Source organism: Arvicanthis niloticus, chromosome 13 (genome assembly GCF_011762505.2).
Source record: "Arvicanthis niloticus isolate mArvNil1 chromosome 13, mArvNil1.pat.X, whole genome shotgun sequence".
NCBI lineage: Eukaryota > Metazoa > Chordata > Mammalia > Rodentia > Muridae > Arvicanthis > Arvicanthis niloticus.
In genome coordinates this window covers 64,223,013-64,241,171 of record NC_047670.1, presented here as the reverse complement: position 1 = coordinate 64,241,171, position 18,159 = coordinate 64,223,013, and the positions used below count along the sequence as shown (strand labels likewise).

The following is an 18,159-nucleotide window of genomic DNA, read 5'->3' as shown; positions in this document are numbered from 1 at the left end:
ACACCCATCTGCAATCCCACTAGGGAGGGTGAAGCAGGAAGATCAGAAGTTCAAGGTCATCCTCATCCACATTACTAGTCTGAGACTGGCTTGGAATATAGGAGACCCAGGGGAAAGGGTTAACATCAGAATATAAATCCCTGAATTATTTTGTACTTTTACCAATCTGTAAAAGCAGCTGACAGTGAACTACTGTTCTTAGGCTCTACCACCACCTAGTGGTACACTGCTGTTAATCTTGAGGCCCTGTAGTCCTCAAGGTAGCTACTAACATGCCAAAAGAAACGGGAAAGAAAGGGTGAATATTGCTTACATTTTCATACACATCAACCACTAATTAAGAGATGCCAGACAGCCTTGTCTACAGCCCAATCTAATGGAGGCATTTGTTCCCCTCCTCAAAGATGACTGTAGCTTTATGTCAAGCTGACATAAAACTAGTCATCACAGAACCTAAACGGGCAGTCTTGTCCTCCCTTTGTGGTTAACTGCCACAGTGCCCCATTTCAGTCCCGACTTCAGAGAATCATCAGACCTCATCCACACAACATTTCTGTGTCTTTCCTTTTCACTGCTAAGAACATTGCAGCCACCATGCTCGTCTCATTGAAAGAAAGAAGGCTTGAGTCAGTTTCCCTGGGGAACCATTCACTGCCTGCTAGACAAGTTATCCACACTCTTGTGCCTCGATTATCTCCTATTTTGGATAAAAATAGTAACAGCTGCCTCGTAGGGTTATTATCATTTAATCAATTAATGAGATCTGGGGAGACTGCTCATTGGGTAGTGTTTGCCTTGCAAGCATGAATACAGATTGACAGCTAGGTGTGACAACACATGCCTGAAACCAGCACTTGGGAACTGTGATGGTTTGCACATGCTTGGCCCAGGGGGTGGCACTATTGGTAGACGTGGCCTTGTTGGAGTAGATGTGTCACTGGGGGGTGGGGTGGGGAGGGCTTTAATACCCTCATCCTAGCAGCCTGTATTCTGCTAGCAGACTTCAGATGAAGATGTAGAACTCTCAGCTCCCCCTACACCATGCCTGCCTAGACACTGCCATGCTCCTGTCTTGATGATAATGAATTGAACCTCTGAACCTGTAAACCAGCCCCAATTAAATCTTGACCTTATAAGAGTTGCTTTGGTCATGGTGTCTGTTCACAACAGTAAAACCGTAACTAAGACAGGAACCAAAACAGGTAGATTCTGGGGACTCAGTGGCATCCAGTCCAGCTAAAATTCTGAGCTACAGGTTCAGCAAGAAAGTCTGTCTCAAAAAATAAGACTGAGCACTGGAAAGATGACTTAACAGGGAGAAGTGCTTATCTTACAAGTCTCATGAGCTAAGTTTTCTCTCTCTCTCTCTCTCTCTCTCTCTCTCTCTCTCTCTCTCTCACACACACACACACACACACACACACACACACACAGTTTGACAAGCCACTAATGTCAATGTCTGGCCTCCACTACCCCCAACCCTTTGTGTGGGCAACCACACACACGATCATCCAATATATACACACATACACATGGGGCGGGGTGAAAAAAAGTAGAGAAAGTGGTAGAAAGAGAGGGAGATAGATAAAAAGGCATGTTACGGTTAATAATTAAAATGGTGGCACCCGGGGAGCACGCCACTGCTTGGCCCAGGCCGCCAGCTCAGGCAGGCCAGAAGCACCAACCCTGTCACCCACAAGATGCCAGTGTGGGAGATGGTTCTGCCAATCTACCACGCTGTCTCCATAATACTTGGCTGAGCCCAGACCATCCTGCCATCCACACAGTACCCGGTAGAAATGAGACTCTAATGCTTAAAGAGTATCCAATGGCTTTATATATCTGGAAATGCTCAATTAACAAGATGCCCACACACTTAGAAGTGTTAACCAATTACCTAACCTAGATATAAGGTTGCTTATACCCAGGACTGCCATTGAGGACCTGAGTGGTCCTCGATGACTCCTACATCTCTTTCTCCCTAGCTCCTCCTCTTCCTCTCCCTACTCCTCCCATATTAGCTCCTCCCAAATTACCGAGTTTCTTGTAAACTGTAGTGGGGGAAATACTCTGCTACAAGGGCAGAGATAGAGACAGGAGTGAGAGACAACCAAAGCCGTTAATAAACGTTTAATAAGCTTACAATAGTATCCAACACACATAAACATTAAACAGTGCAAAAAAAAAAAAAACTGTAAATTACGATCTCATACTTCTATTACTGGAGAGCACTGGTGCTTAGGCAGAAACCCAAGGGTTCAACTACTTCTTACTATCTTCTTTTTTTCTTTCTTTAATTTTTTAATAAGGTCTCCTCTGCAACTCACTATATGGCTAAGGATGACCTTGAACTCCAAAACCTCCCGCCTCCATTGTGCACGATTGAACCCCAAGGATTCAAGCGTGCCAGACAGGCACACTTCAAAGATAATCTCCAGTCTGTTTTCCATTTTTGTTTTGAAAAGGATCCTTCTCTATGACCCTAAAACTCTCCATCTTTCTACCACAGTTTCCTGAGAATTAGGGAATGTAATAGCACCGTGCCCAGCACTGAGAAACCAAAACTCACTTTACGGTGTCACAGTAAAGCTCTGTAACATAGTATTCGAAGATTGTGACATTATAAGGAAACATCGGATGTTATGATCGGGTTCTCCTGTGTCACGATCATGATTTAAGATCTCCCAGTTCAGTTGGTGGGACAATGGTGCACTGTGATGTCATAATTTAAGGTTGGGACGGTATAATTCAGCATCGTCGTGCCACAATCACATGGTGATGATTCAATGGAGTATTGTAATTTTATTATTTTTTCAAAACCTATTTTTAATGATGGTTCTTAAATGCTTTAACCTCCCTTGTAGCCCTCACCTACCAGAGGTAGTGGAAAAGAAAAGATACAGGGAAGTGGAGCTGTTTAGAAAGGTTCTTTGGAGCAACTCCCATCTGTGTTGTCAGGAAGTCAGTGGTTCAGTTCACAGGGTGGCAGCAGCAGCTCGATCCACTTGCAAACCCTTCACAGATACACCAGCAGTCCAGTTCAGTAGAGTCAGGATAGCAGACATGAATCAGCAGCAGTGGCATGACTTAGCAGAGACAGCTAGGCCTCAGTAGAAGGGACCAGGAGTGATGCCAGGAGAAGTTCTCACTGTGCCTCTCAGGGAAGACTTGAGACCCACAGACACTGTACAGCTAGCTGTACCAGCAAGCCAAGCTCTGTCTCCTTCACTGTCCGTCCAGTTCTATTTATACTCTCCAAACATCACATGTCCTTCACGGGTCACCACGGAGCATGTGTCTCTGTCTCAACTGATATCGCTCTGCAAATCAGCCAGATTCCACAGAAGCAGCAAGAAACTGCAACATACCACCAGAAGCTTTTTGGTGCATTTCTCTTTACGGAGTTCCAACAAATGAACTGCACAATGTAAGGCAGACCAATACATGTGTGTTAGCAAAGAATCCTCATCACGTGTCCTTTCATGTGTCTGCTTTAGCAGAACATCCTTTCACCTGTGTCTGCTTCAGCTAAACGTTTCTTCAAAAGTCTGCCTTAGCCTTTCACGCCCGTGTCCACTTCAGGAAAACACTCCTTCACGTGTTTGCCCAAGCAAATTGCCATCCAACACAGCTGACTTTCCAAAGAACCCTTAAGTTTCCACTTCAGAGTATTGTACTGGAACAATGGAGCATTGTATTGATCCAATGAAACAATGGAATATTGTACTGATCCAATGGAACAATGGAATATTGTACTGATCCAATGGAACAATGGAGCATTGTATTGATCCAATGGAACAATGGAATATTGTACTGATCCAATGGAACAATGGAGCATTGTATTGATCCAATGGAACAATGGAATATTGTACTGATCCAATGGAACAATGAAGCATTGTATTGATCCAATGGAACAGTAGAATATTGTACTGATCCAATGGGACAGTGGAGCACTATGAGGGTATGATGCATGTGATGATGCACAGAAGCACATTATGAGGCACTATACTGTCATAGTGGACATTCTGGTGTCCATGGGGTATTGCAATATCACAGGAGTTCTGCGGTATCACAACATCACATGGTGGCACAATGGAGCCTTGAGTTATATCACTTTCCCTTTGTGACATCACAAGGAGTCCTGTGATGTCACATGGGAGTGCTGTTCTGACACAATGATCCAATGCGATTGCCATGATAGCCATCAGATAATATGATTCCACCATTCACATTGTGGTGTCCCCATTTACTTTTACATGCATAAGTGGTTTGCCTGCATGTATGTCTCTATACCACATGTATACCTGGTGCATTCAGAGGCCAGAAAAGGGTCTTGGGTCCCCCACTGAAACTGGAGTTGTAGACAATTGTAGGGTGTCAGGTGGGTGGCAGGAATAGAACCCAGGTCCTCCAGGAGAGTGAGTGCTCTTAACCTCTGAGCCATCTCTTCATCTCCCCTTGCTTTCTTTTACATTAGATGCTATAAATGCTCACACTTTAGCTTTTGTAGGTGCGAAGACGTTTCCTGTTATCCAAATCATTGGCAAATATTAGCCCATTGATATCTGTGGTGGTTTGAATAAAAATGTCCCCCATAAGCTTATATATTTATTTGAATACTTGGTCCTTAAGGAGTGGTGCTACTTGAGAGGAATTAGAAGATATAGTCACCTAAGAGATGCGGGACAGCATAGCCACCATATAGGAGCTGGGGGAACACAGCCCAAGAGGGCTGCACGTCTGGGTCTAGGGCAGCCAAGATGGAATATAGGTTTTAGTAAGTAATAAGTCAGGAATATTGGAGGGAAGTGGATTAGCCACCTGGAGGTTAAGGAGTAGCCCAACCATTGAGCCGTTTTAGGCATATCAAAATATAAAGCCTGTGTGTGTGTGTGTGTGTGTGTGTGTGTGTGTGTGTGTGTGTGTGTGTGTGTGTCTTTCATTCGGAAATGAAGAACATTGGGACAGGTAGGAAGGAGCATACTGCAGCTGTCAGTATCAGTTTGAGGAGTCATTATTTGGGTACTGCTACACCTCCCTCTAATGTTACAAGTAGCAAGTAACCAGAAGAAAGATACTATTACCAGATGTCTAAATCATCCTTGACATCACACCTCCCTGGAAATTTTGCCTTTAAATGTTTTTCAACCCAGCAGCTTCTAATAGGATCCAAAAACATAGACCTGGTCGTGGGCTCCTTCCCTTAATCTCTAAGGAGCACCCTGATCTCAGGATAAAAATGGAGCCACTGGGTGGTCAGGTGTTTCTTCTGACTCAGTTGAAACTATTCTCCATCTTTCTCTCAAGCTTTTGATTTACAAAGGCTTTCTAGCCCAAATGTCCATGTATGCTGTCTGCCCTGCTCTGTTGCATCTGATCCAATCCTCCAGCCTTCTCTGGGACCTGACAGCAGTCTCACAACCCCATCAGTTACTCTAGGAGGACTCAGTTGCAGCTAGTCTTAGGAAGTTCATAGCATAAGGGTTCCGTTCATAAATATCTGCCAGGTAAACTTGTAACTGCACTGGGGGCAGGGTGGGGGTCCTCTCCTAATTTCTGCCCACATGAGGTCATCTAGGCCAAAGCTTCTTAAATGCTTTCTGCTCATGGCTCCTTTCACCCCAGAAATTTTAGGTGAACCCAGATATATAGGTATATAATATAGATATACAACTCAAACATTATAAACTATATAGAATTTTATTTTAATTTTATTTTACAATTCCTTGATATGCATCTCATTTTGCCATTTATTTAAGACAAAAGCAAAGTCTAGATGTGCTTTATTTAATAAAATATTAAATCTTGGCTGAACATTTGATGCTACATTTTTCATAGCTGATTTCATAGTTGAGATATAATTAATGCTGAGAATGCTGGTATGCCACAAAGCAGCAGATGTATGTTTATAGAGTAATCTCAAAATTTGTTGGAAATGTTGTCCTCATCCCAAGCCAAAATTTAGTGTGTTTTTTTTTTCAAATGAAACTCAAGTCAACAACTCAAAAACACCAATTTCTAAAACCAAATATGTTAACACGATACAATCCAAAGATATACTAATCTGATAAATGCTGGTTGAAATGCTGGTAGCAGGGACTTTTGCTTCCTGAAATTAAACCATTATATTTTACATGTACAGTAAAACACTCCAAGGTTCATAGCACAATGGCTTTGAACGGAGAGTATATCAGGCAGTGTTCTGGACTCTGTATGGCAGTGTAGCACCAGCGTGATGTGTTCAGAAGTAAAACTGAGGTAAATCCAAAAGAGTCCACAAAGAGAAGCCTCCCAGAAACACCACGGATACATTACATTTTTTATTATGAAATAATTTTTGATCACTGCTGTCAGGTCTCAAGCAAATGGCTAACTGAAGTGCCTATTTAACATATCAATGCAGACCTGGGTTCTCCCAGCATCCCCAATCACTACCTGTTAGAGGGTAGGGCTAGCATCTCCTGCCCCTACACTAAACTACTCCAGCCCAAGGGCTGGGGGGAGGGGCATTTTTCCCCAGTTGCCCCTCCCTATATAACCCAGACTTTTTTTTTTTTTTACCCAGTCCTTTTGTCTAGCCTTTACTAGCCTCTCCTGACCTCCTGGCTACTCACTCCTTCCTCTCCTCACACGGCCAGCCTCAGGGTCATGTTCACTCTGGACTCCCCCAGATGTCCCTGCCTCTGGCCATGTTCTCCCTTCTATCTACAATAAACTTTCTCCACCATACCTGGAGCAGTCATGTGCTTACTTTTTAGTTCCTTTTTATTTCCATTCAATTGCTGTTCAGAGACTTTATACCGTTATCAATTTTTTCCACAACCCACACATTCATAGGACTGAATAAATAGAATAGTGACAGACCACAGGTTAAGAAAGAGCTCAGAGATCCTTATGAAAGAGTTGGGGGAATGATCCCCCTTGGGCCCCAAGGGGGATAGGAACTCCACAGGAAGACCAACAGAGTCAACTAACCTGGACCCTCGGGAGTTCTCAGGAACCGCCAACCAAAGAGCATACAAGGTTGAACACACAACACACAGTAGCTGTGAAGCTCAGTCTTTATGTGGTTCCCCCAGCAACTGGAGGGGGGCTATCCCTAAAGCTGTCGCTTGTCTGTGGAATCCATTCCCCTGGTTGGGCTGCCTTATCTGGCAGCAGTGGGAAAGGAAGCACCTAGCCCCACGGAGACTTGGTGTGCCAGGGTTGGGAAATATCCAAGGAGGTGGGAGATGGGAGCCTCTCAGAGAAAAGGAGGGGATGGAGGAAAAGATTGTGTGAGGGAGTCGGGTGGGAGGGGCAGTGATGAATAAATTGATGGGGGAAAAAAGTTGAGAAATTTATTTAGGTTTATCCTATCAAGGCATCACATACTGCAGCAACCTGGTCAGATGCCTCTCTAATCTGCGGTCCCCACGCCCAGCCCAGGCCAGTAGCCCAGTGCACCCACTCTGTCAGCCCCTGGTCAGTGGAACAGATGTGCATCCTGGAAGGTGCCAGACGGACAGGCACTTCGCTAGCCAGCCCGCGCCTCGCTGGGGTCCTTCGGGCCATTGAGGGACAGCCCTGCTCGGGGTCCTGGTGCGGTCGCGTAGCAGCGGCAGAGACGCGACCGAGCGGCTACCCGACTACCGTCTCCTGTAAGCAGGTAAGCCGGCTGCCTTTGCGGTCCAGGGGCTGTGGTGGGCGAGCGCATCTGCGGTGTCCCGGGTCCCTCTAAGCCTTCGCGAAGCCGAAAGTGCCTGGGGAACCCGCCCGAGAGGTGGGGCGGAGGGAAGGCGGAGACCCGGCCGAGACTCGACCGCAGATCGTGGGTCCTTTACGGGAGATGGTGGTTAGGCCTGGTGGGCGCCTAAAAACGTTTGTCACACGAAAGAGAGTTTGACCCCGTAAAGCGTGAAGACAGTGACAGTCACTGAGGGCTTCCATTGTGAGTCGATAGTCGGGGTTTGGCTTTCGAAGGGACCACTCCCTGTACAAGCTGTGGTGTAATTGCAGTGCGCCCAGCTGGCAAAGAGTCTGGATTATTGTACATTCGAAGCAGTGTTTGCCAAGTCGTATTTGATTATGAAGAGAGTGGACCAGGCTGGAGATGATGTTACGCACCGGTGTTGACACTAGGTAGTAGTCCTGTCTTTTACTTGTGGGAATACGAGAAGTGTGCACAGAACTAACGTAGTGTTGACGTTTAACGTGTAAGGTTCCTAGATGCCCTAGTCTCCTATTTACAAAACTCATGAACAGTTAAATATCCGAGTTTAGGCAGTGCAGAGCAAAATCTTGACACGGTATCGTTTGTATCATCTACATTTAGGAATCGAGTAAGGTATCGCTGTAGTTCTTAACCTTTTGGGAGTCTTCACAGAGCTCACCTAAGGCCATCAGGAAACACAGATATTTTCATTACTATTCATAACAGTAACAAAATTACGGTTATGAAGTAGCAACCGGAATAATTTTATGGTTGAGGAAGTCACCACCCCATGAGCTACTAACTATATTAAAGGGTCGCACGCAGCATTAGAGAGGCTGAAAGCCACTGTACTAGAGGTTTAAAAAGAACACCTGCAAAAAAAAATTTTTTTTGAGGATTTACCAAGGTGAAGGGACTTCGAGGCAGATGCTGATGGCAACAGGGGGACAGAGAAAGGAAGGTGATGGTGAATATGGGTCAGGCATCATAGATTGTATGGTTTGCATCTGCTTGTTTTTACCAAATATCAGATTCCCGTGTGCCTTGGGCACTCTTTGTTGATGTTTGTTGCTTGTGTTTCACAAGTAAGAAGTCATATATGATGAACTTATAAAATCTAGAATGGAAGGTAGGAAGAGAGGTGTGTGGCCCAAACATACCTGCATTGGGAAATGACAGGAGACTCTAGAGACAGAGGCAGAGCCCTCAGGCTCAGCACATGGTGGCTGGATGTGTGTGTGGAAGTTGTTAGGATATGTGTCCTTGGGTTCTCTCTCATCAGCTGTTCAGGAAAAAGAAGAAAGTAGATTCAGTTGAGGAGAGTTCTCACCTCTAACAGTGGACTCTTGTTGACTTTTCCAGACAGTGACAAGACTCCAGGGCTGGCACTTGTCTACGGACAAGAGCTAATGGCAGGGGACAGAAGCAAGCACTGTGAGCTGGACCAGGAGAAGCACGACGCTCATGAGAGCGTGAAGATCATCTGTCTGGGGGACAGTGCGGTGGGCAAGTCCAAGTACGTCAGAAAATCAGGGAAGGAAAATCAATCCCAGATCAGCTTTGGGTAGATTAGAAAAGTCTTCCAGAGGTAAAGAGAGTGTATGTGGTTTCTGTGAGCAGGCGGGGGGCGGGGGGGGAGGCCTTGACTGGAGCCCAGGTGTGCATGGGCAGACATCAGAATCATGTCAGTAACTGTGTTCAGGAGGAAATGGGAGAAAGTCAGAGAGATAAAATCAGGGAGCCTTCTGAGTCCTTGCAGGAGCTGTTGAGTGGATCACCCTGGAGATTACTGGTCTAGTAGAGGGGTAGCAAGTGGGATATTACTACCCTCATGAGGTTGGGGGGTAGCAAGTGAGATATTACTGCCCACGTGAGGTTGGGTACCTGGAGCAGCGCAGTAGGATGGAGCAGAGCAGGACAGGGAGAATAAAGGCAGGAAAGATGCTTCCTTGGAGGGATGCCCTGAGGTTGAACGATTACTCCAATGGTGTAAATGACTGGATTATTCTGCACAGTGCCTGCCTATGCAGGCATAGACATCTCCACATGGAGATCTGCACTCCTTTCAGCTTATGCATCCTGCCTCTCACCCATTCAGGGTGGGGTGCTGAGAGTACATGCTCGTTTCTGCCTTCAAAGGATGAAGGGAGAGTTGCTCCTGTGTAAATGTCCACTTTAGTCTCCCACCCCCTGAGTCCGCAGATCACCTCACACTCTATGTCAGACTCAGAGAGCGATGATGCTTCCCAGGGGCCTTGCTAGTTTGGCACCAGCTTCCTGAACTGACATTCATTTCTCTGTCTTACATTGACGCTCGGCTGTAGTATTTTACAGTTGCTCTAACCTCAACAATATCACATGCAAAGTAAGGATTTGGAAGATTACCCAGTAAATAGCAGCCCTTTGTCCACACAGAGAACAGAAGTGTCAAGCAAGGGGAGACCAGTTATTGGCTTAATAATTGATAGACCTTTAGGGAAATGTGGACTGGTGTGAAGTCCAGGGAAGGCCCAAGTCAGCACTAACCTAACTTAATGCAGTTTTTAAAAAATCCAAGTAGCTAACAGAACATCAAAAGACTAACACAGTTCTGGCCTCTAGGACATTTTGAAGACAAGTAGTTCCCACCCCTTTCATACCTTAAGCAGAATGTTAGAGAGAGACTGCAGTAGACTCTGTGTCTAGAGGAAGGTTGGTGGGTGAGAAGACCTTGTTCAGTTTCAGTGGGACTCAGGAGTTCTCTGCCAGTTTTCAGTATGTCTGTGCCCAGAGGCCCTCTCCCAGGTGATTCCAAACCTCATCATGTTGACGTTTGAAATTATCCACCATAGGAGTGTTAAAATCTTGTTTTTGTTCTTATTTAAAATGTATATATGCTGTTCCATATACGTGTGTGCGTGCGTGCGTGCGTGCGTGCGTGCGTGATTTTAATGTCTTTCAGGGAGGTACAAGGTTTGTTATGTTGTTTTCTGTGTAGATTTACTATATAGACTGATTGATAGTCAGTGGTTATAATAACAAGGTTTCAGGGCTGTCCCATGGCTGCAAACTACATACTAAATTAAGCTTATTAGCTATGCACATTCATGTATTCAAATATTGACTGGGCACCAGTGCACTGCCTTGGACATGGGGAGGTAGCAGTAGACTAAAGATTCACAAACTGTTCCATCATGCATTCCATTCTGATTGATAGCATCACTGCAGTAACTTAATGTTCGTGTTGAGCTCTGTGCAGACAGAGAGGGATGAAGGAGTACAAGCTGGGTGGGACTTCTTACCTATTACAGTCACCATCCTGCTCAGATGACATTTGAGCAAAGCCCTAAGTAATGGCAGAGCCTTGGGAAGATGAATACTGGATGAAGAATACAGTCTTCTGGGCCCCGGTTTTCCCGTACACAGGCAGGGGTAATTCTGTGTGTAGCAGTCTGAGATGGAAGTGATGCAGACTGACCATTGGGTTGATGCCAGTGGTCTGGCTCTGGGGGCTTGGTATTAGTGATTCCCATGGCCCAAGCTTGACCAGAAACTGTGTGACAGAGAGTTGGCAAGAGATAGGAAGCCTCAGGTCGCTTCCAAGTTGTCAGCTCAGGGGGTGACAAAGTAGGGACAAAAAGCTAGAGATGGTACATGACCTGTGACCTCACACATTTCCCTTACAGACTCATGGAGAGGTTTCTCATGGATGGATTGTATCCTTAAAGGCTTGCAGTGTCCTTTGTTCCTGTGGCTTTTCCCACTCTCATGCTTCATAACCTCCAGTCCAGTGGCCCAGGGAAGACCAGTGGGTTTCCTTCACACTGGCTCCTCACTGGTTGATCCAAACCACACCATACAATCCAGGCTGCTGCTGCCAGAAACTTGCTTTCTACCGGGAAGGCAGGAAGAATAGCAGACGCATTAGTCTGGATCAGATGCCTGGATACAAAGTTTGCCTCCTCATTACTAGGTCTGACCTTGGGTAAATTATTTAACCTCTCTCCTTGGAGCCTAAAACTTATTCCTTCAATAGAAAGAAGCTTTATAAATCGTGGGGTATCAGCTTTACCCTCATCCTCTGAGCTGTTGTGTCCTACAGATTTAGAGTAAGAGGCTGCAACTTAGAGCATCTTTTAAAAGTTCCCCAAGTGGACCCCTGAGGGCTACATGGGAGAACTGCAGAGCCAATTACTCTCTCCCTGACCATAGCCCCAGACACTTGTGCCATCCACTGTATACAAAGCCCACTTGTGTTGATTCAGCGTGGCTCATTAAACTGTCCAGCATATTTCAGCTTCACAAGATGCTGTTCCCCAGGAATTTTGTTAGTGTTTCACACATACACATGAACTTCCATTTGTAAATGCTTTGTCAGCTGCCTGGCCTGTCGGTGGTTTCTACCGTGGGACAGTCATGATGCTCTAGCCTATTAGAACTCTGTCTGTGAAAGTCTCAAAGCATCCACAGTCACACTTTAGAGCATCGTGACACCGCTTCTCTGTAAAATCCCGCTCCACGTGACCTCACACTCAGGTCTCCAGGACAGGCTTCGAGACCCTTCCATAGACCTTGTGCCACTGAAGCTACCTCTGTCTGTCTGTAGAATTTATTCAACTTGAAATCTGACTTCTTTATAAAGAGGACAAAGTCAGGATATCCACGTTAGAGGCTACATTGGAAAACCTGTCTCAACAGAAAAGAACCAGGCGTGATGGCACACACCTGTAATCCCAGGCAGAGCTCTGTGAGTTCAAGGCCAGCCTGGTCTACATAGTGAGTGCCAGGCCAGCCCGGACTACATAGTGAGACCTGCCTCAAAAATGAAAGAAAAACTAAGTAAGAAGAGGACCTGTTTCCCACACCCCCCTTTGCTCGCCTCTGTTCAGTCACCTCCGATCCTTAACCTGATCCAGCCAGCCACAGCAACTGTCCACATATGCGCTGACTCTGTATAAGCACACAGCCACAGTAGACGGCAAGACCATCCTTGTGGGTGAGCAGCATGGGCCTCAGGCCACGCTGAGTGGGGGTGGGTGCAGGAGGGGATAGGAAAAGGAAGGAGGTTCGTTCGTGGGAGAGAGTGAAAGAAGAAAAATTGGAAGTCAGGAAGCAGAAAAGGGGGTACACAAGGACATACAGCCTCACAGCACCCAGGCCAGGACTGGTGTGCAGGTCAGGATTTAGAGAAGCAGACACTGAAAGACTGTTTCTGCCAGACTGAAAGGAGCACAGAGGCCATTGACGGGGGTAAACTTCTCAGTGCAGGGATCAACATTCAGCTTAGTATAAATAGATACATCTGTAGCCTCACCACTTCTTAAATGTAGGACATGACATTCCTTTGTGGTCACCAGGTCATATATCCTGACTGTCCACCGTCTGTGGAAATTTAGATCATGAAGAATCCCATCTTGAGTGTGGGGACAAGGGGCACCTGCACTCCGCCCTCCCTCTGGGATTCCCCATCTGCACTGTCCTTCTTCCTGGTTCTGCTGTCCTCCACACACCACTGCATACACACGTCTCACAGTACACTCAGGTTTCTATACAGAGACCTGCTTGGAAATGCACGGCACATTTGGGGTCTCCCTGCCCCTCAACCCCATTGGGCAGACAGAGTTGTGTTCTTGTTGCAGACTTCTGGGATACAGCAGGCCAGGAGCGGTTCCAGAGCATGCACGCCTCCTACTACCACAAGGCTCACGCCTGCATCATGGTATGAAACCCGCCAGGCAGTTAAAAAAAAAAAAAAAAAAACCGGCGCTGGGCAATCTGGCCTGAGGAGTAAGGAGACAGAGGTCAATGGTCCTCAGCCCCACTCCCAAATATAGATGTGTAGCAGAGGGTTGTTTAGGGCCACCCAGATGGTCCACCCCATAGCTTCTAGAAAAGAATGTGCCAGAGACGCTGTCCTCAGATGGGGGCAGATAAAAGACAGCACAGAAGCTGGGCTCCCCTAGCCATTCAGTGTTCAAAGAAAACATGGCTGAGGCAGGGCCATCGCTGGTTACTGCAGGAGCTCACCCACAGGGAAACTTCAAGGGCACCTCAGCTATTGCCCACAGCTTCTGAAAGGCCTTTCCCTCTCAGACCAGCCCTCACCTTCCTCACAGGCTCTCACTGTGCTATCTAGGATAGTTACCTGGCCTAGGTGATAGGCTGCACAAAAGTCCCCAGAAGTCACTTGTGCATAGGGCTCTAGTGAGACTCTAAAACTCTGTGTCCTGGGAGTTCCTGCCTCTGAGCTCCCAGGCTCACTTTCTAGGCCACCACTCTTACATGCTGAGAAGGAATATGTTTTTCTTTTGATCCACAGATAAGACATTTTCATGAATACCAAGCATCTGTGACACATGAGTCAGTAGGCTGATTTGAGGTTTGATTCGGTTTGGTTTTGATTGGGTTTGGTACTAGGGAGTAAACAGGGCTGATTTTGTGCATACGTGTATGCATTCTACCCCTGAGCTACCCCAGTCCCATAGTCTAGTTCTCTGAATTAGGAACCCTAGGGACTGGCACCAAGTAAGGACACTGTCAGTAAGAGTTGATGTGGACTAGCTTACAGAATGGCAACTAGACCTCAAGACTGCGTCTGTAAACAGTCCCAGGTAGATGTCATATTGTTGGGACAGCTCTGTAAATCATTCTGGCCCTAGTCACGAAGGAAGCAGGTGCTACAGCTCTGATAAGAACACAAGTTGACGCCATTGTTGAGAGTCTGGCTACACAATATAAGTTTTCCCTGGCAAACTTTACAGCATCTGACACCACCTCCCTCCTAGCCCCACCTCCTACGATAAGCACACCACTGCTCATCCATAAGGACACCGGTTCATTCTGCTCACCATCCTCTCATCCATAGACTGGTCCATTCTGCTAACCATCCTCTTATCCATAAGGAGACTGGTCCATTCTGCTCACCATCCTCTCATCCATAAGGAGTGCCACAAAAAGGGTGCACAAGACTGGTCCATTCTGCTCACCATCCCCCACCCACCTGCACTTTCCTCAACTCTCTGCAGTTTATACCCATTCAACAGATATGTTGCTAGTGGTCCAGTCTCTGCTTAGATGCCACTGTCTCTGTGCAGCCTCCTCTGATGTTTCATTGTTACTTTTTCCTGTGTGCCTGCACAGGACTCTGAGTACTGGCAGCACATAGTCAGACAGAGGTGTGTGCACAGAGAGGACGACAGCAGAGGGGTCATGGAAGGAAGGGACTCAGCACCTGTTCCCCACAGTCCTTGAAGCACAAAAGCCCTTGAGAACTTAAAAGTCTGAATTCTAGTAACAAAGGTACTAAATAAAAGAATGTAAAATAAGGCAAATGAAAGAATGGAACCAGAAGTCTCTCACACACGCACACACACACAGGGGGTCAGCCATTTTTGTTTCAGTCCTGCTCTGGCATTTGTATCTGAACTTACCTCTTTTCTGTCTGAGACTGACTTCCACTTGTGATGCATGCCCATTAGTTTCTCTCTGGCCCTGTTCTGAAGGTGCTGGTCTGAATTTGTATACACCTGTTTGGGTGTGTGTTGTCTGGAACTGATAAAGTACTTTGACACAATTGTCTTCTACCTTCTGTAGGTATTTGATGTCCAGAGGAAAATCACCTATAAGAACCTGGGTACCTGGTATGCAGAACTTCGGGAGTTCAGGCCGGAGATCCCATGCATCCTGGTGGCCAATAAAATTGATGGTGGGGCCATCCCTGCACCTGGGTGACAGGAATTTCCCGGGGACGGACCATACATTTCCTTCTTTCAAAGAATGGGCAGCCTTTGTTTTTCCTTCCCAAAACACTCCCTTTCTAATAAGGAGGCCAGCAGCAAGACCCTTTCCTCCCACGACACAGACCCCTGTTACCCATTTCGAGGGCAGTCCCTGACAGTCCCTTCCCCACTCAAGCCCAGAGCCTCCACTGACCCTGCCTCCAAACTCTTCTCTGTGCCTGGGTAGACAAGCCAGTGCCCTGCTTCTTTCTGCAGCAGACATACAGATGACTCAAAAGAATTTCAGTTTTGCCAAGAAGTTCTCCCTACCCCTTTACTTTGTCTCAGCTGCTGATGGTACCAATGTTGTGAAGGTAATGGCAGCCCAGAGGCAGTCTGCTCAAGTGGCTTAGGAGTCCTGGAATCTCGGGGAGGAGAGGAGAGGAAGGAGGAGGCAAGGAGAGGGCGTGGCTGGGTGCAGCAAAGGAGAGAGGTTGGGAGGACCAAATGTGGTGAGACAATCCACTGCCTGTGGGACTAGGGTGATAAGAGGGTGCCAGTGAGGGGTGAGACTGCAGGTTATAAAGACGGGGTCCACAGCTACACTTCCACCGTTTCTGCCTCACCTTCAGCTCTTCAACGATGCTATTCGATTAGCTGTAGCTTACAAAGAAAGTTCCCAGGACTTCATGGATGAGGTTTTACAGGAGCTTGAGGTAAGTCAGGCCCAGTTTCAGGTACAATAGAAAAAGTAGATGATTTCTTCAGAGATGTACAATAAGATGTAACACATAGGGTTTTGCCTGCCTTTGGAACCCCTAACTGCCTCAAAACTATAATTGGACAAATACAGGGTCAGGCTTCACCTATGACCTTGTTCACAGAACTTCAAGTTGGAGCAGAAAGAAGAGGATACACCAGACCAAGAGCGGGGTGACATGACAAAGAGCCCATCTCCTTCCTAACCTGAGGACATCCATACATGGCGGAGTTGGGGTTTTGGGAGCCATTTGGAACATCCTACATCTCTGGAGAACCTCTCTAGGCTACCCCTGCTCAACTTCCTGCAAACCCACTGTTCTGTGGTACATGATGAGGTCAACACAAACTAGACAGGCGTGATACCCACCAGCTTCCTGCATCAGGATGAGGAATTCATGTCTTTCACATTCCCCCCACCCCCACCCCAGCAGCCTGACAGTGCAGAAAGTGAACATGCTCACGTCTTCTTAGTAGACATTTAGGTGTTTGTTGTCTTTCTTCCCAAACTGACCTCAGGGACTGTCCCTTCATTTCTGCCGAGAGAATGATGCTAACCCTTGAGGACTGTGTGTCCCTACAGAATCCATCCGTGATACCTCTGTCCCTGTCTCCCAACCAACTTTCTCACAATATTTTTGACAGACAACTATGAATTCCAGATTTGTTTTTTTAGCACCGACTGTTTCAGGAGCTCTTCTAGTTTGGTTGAGAGCACGGGAGCAGGACTCTATTGCAGTGGAGTGAAGACAAGTCTAGCCATATCTGCTTATACACACACCTTACTGTTGCCCATGTGAACAAAAAACTTCCTCTAAAGCCTCCATCTCAGGGTAGAAAGCTTTCCTCCACCTCTCTAGGGCGAGCTAAACACTGCATCTTTTGTGGGTGGCAGCAAATAGCAGAGAAGAGCTGCCCTGCTTTTCTGCAGCTTGCTCGATTGCTTTGATGATCGTCCTGAACATTATTTGCATCATCATTATTTTGTTTATATTGTTTCCTTTTTTACAATAAAGATTAAGTTTCGTAAACACTAAGTGTCTTAGTTATCTTTCTATTGCCATAACAAAACACCATAGCCAAGGCAACTTACAGAAGAAAGCATTTAATGGGGCTCACAGTTTCAGAGGGTGAGTCTCGGACTGTCACTGTGGGGAGCATGGCAGCAGGCAGGAAGGCATGGGGCTGGAGCAGGAGCTGAGGGTTCGTATTTGTTCCACAGGCAAAAGGCAGACAGGACCAATGGGAATGGTGAATGGGAAGGGCTTTGGAGCCTCAAAGCCCATCCCCAGTGACACCGCCAGCAAAGCCACACCTCATCCTTCCTCAACACCTCCACCAGCTCCAGCACTCAAACTTGAACTAATGAGAACCATTCTCATTCAAACCACCACACTGAGTATCAGTGCTTTGTGTTCTGAAGTAACAAAGAAAACATGAGCCACTAGATGAAGGAAGACCGCCTTGGTCTGCTAACATGCTCTAGTCCAAATTAGCTCTTGGTTGACTATAGAGGCCATTTCAGTAGAATTTATTGTTTACAGGGGCTTTTTTTTTTTTTTAATTAAATACACATTTGAGATCTGAGGAACAAGTGTGTTTCTCCTTTAAGTAGGTGATACTTGCATGTTCAACTTTGACTTCTGATCAGGGATTCTCAGGAATGCATTACTCAGATGAAGTAAGATTTTTAGAAGAAAAATAAAAACTTGTCACTGAGCATAGTGGAATATACCTTTAATCCCAGCATTTGGGAGGCAGAGGTGGGTGGATCTCTGAATTCAAGTCCAGTTTGGTCTACAGAGTGGATTCCAGGCTATCCATAGCTACAAAGTGAGACTCTTCCTAAAAAGAAAAACAATAGTTGTTGTAAATGATGAATAATGTAGGGGTGTGTGTGTGTGTGTGTGTGTGTGTGTGTGTGTGTGTGTGTGTGCATGCCTATATGCATGTGTGTGTGGCAATTTTGAGCACTGAACCCAGGACCTCATAAACTAGCTAAGTGAGTGT

The 18,159-nt window shown here is 46.3% G+C and overlaps 1 protein-coding gene across 5 annotated transcripts; it reads left to right on the top strand.

Annotated features, from left to right (window-relative positions):
• Window positions 1–7,363: 7,363 nt before the first annotated feature.
• Rabl2b (RAB, member of RAS oncogene family like 2B) lies at window positions 7,364–17,186 on the top strand. 5 transcript variants are annotated; one of them, XM_076911906.1, is made up of 10 exons: window positions 7,633–7,648; window positions 7,999–8,121; window positions 9,056–9,209; window positions 11,359–11,388; window positions 12,589–12,668; window positions 13,312–13,391; window positions 15,266–15,377; window positions 15,667–15,764; window positions 16,023–16,106; window positions 16,275–17,186. In XM_076911906.1, the coding sequence occupies exons 3-10, from the start codon at window positions 9,103–9,105 to the stop codon at window positions 16,353–16,355; spliced, it is 672 nt and encodes a 223-aa protein (XP_076768021.1). In that variant the 5' UTR covers window positions 7,633–7,648; window positions 7,999–8,121; window positions 9,056–9,102; the 3' UTR covers window positions 16,356–17,186. The 5 variants fall into 5 exon arrangements, with proteins under 5 accessions (XP_034372896.1, XP_034372899.1, XP_034372900.1 ...); XM_034517005.2 differs by lacking the exon at window positions 7,999–8,121 and having other exon boundaries at window positions 7,364–7,648; XM_034517008.2 differs by lacking the exon at window positions 7,999–8,121 and having other exon boundaries at window positions 7,370–7,648; window positions 15,670–15,764.
• Window positions 17,187–18,159: the final 973 nt, after the last annotated feature.

What these genes read in the sequence shown, in the direction of transcription:
- Rabl2b (XM_034517005.2), top strand. Translation starts at nt 9,103, where the DNA reads ATGGCAGGGGACAGAAGCAAGCACTGTGAGCTGGACCAGGAGAAGCAC. An exon ending in AGTGCGGTGGGCAAGTCCAA is followed by an intron (nt 9,210 to 11,358) that starts GTACGTCAGAAA and finishes TTTCCCTTACAG; the next exon opens with ACTCATGGAGAGGTTTCTCA. An exon ending in CGGCAAGACCATCCTTGTGG is followed by an intron (nt 12,669 to 13,311) that starts GTGAGCAGCATG and finishes TTCTTGTTGCAG; the next exon opens with ACTTCTGGGATACAGCAGGC.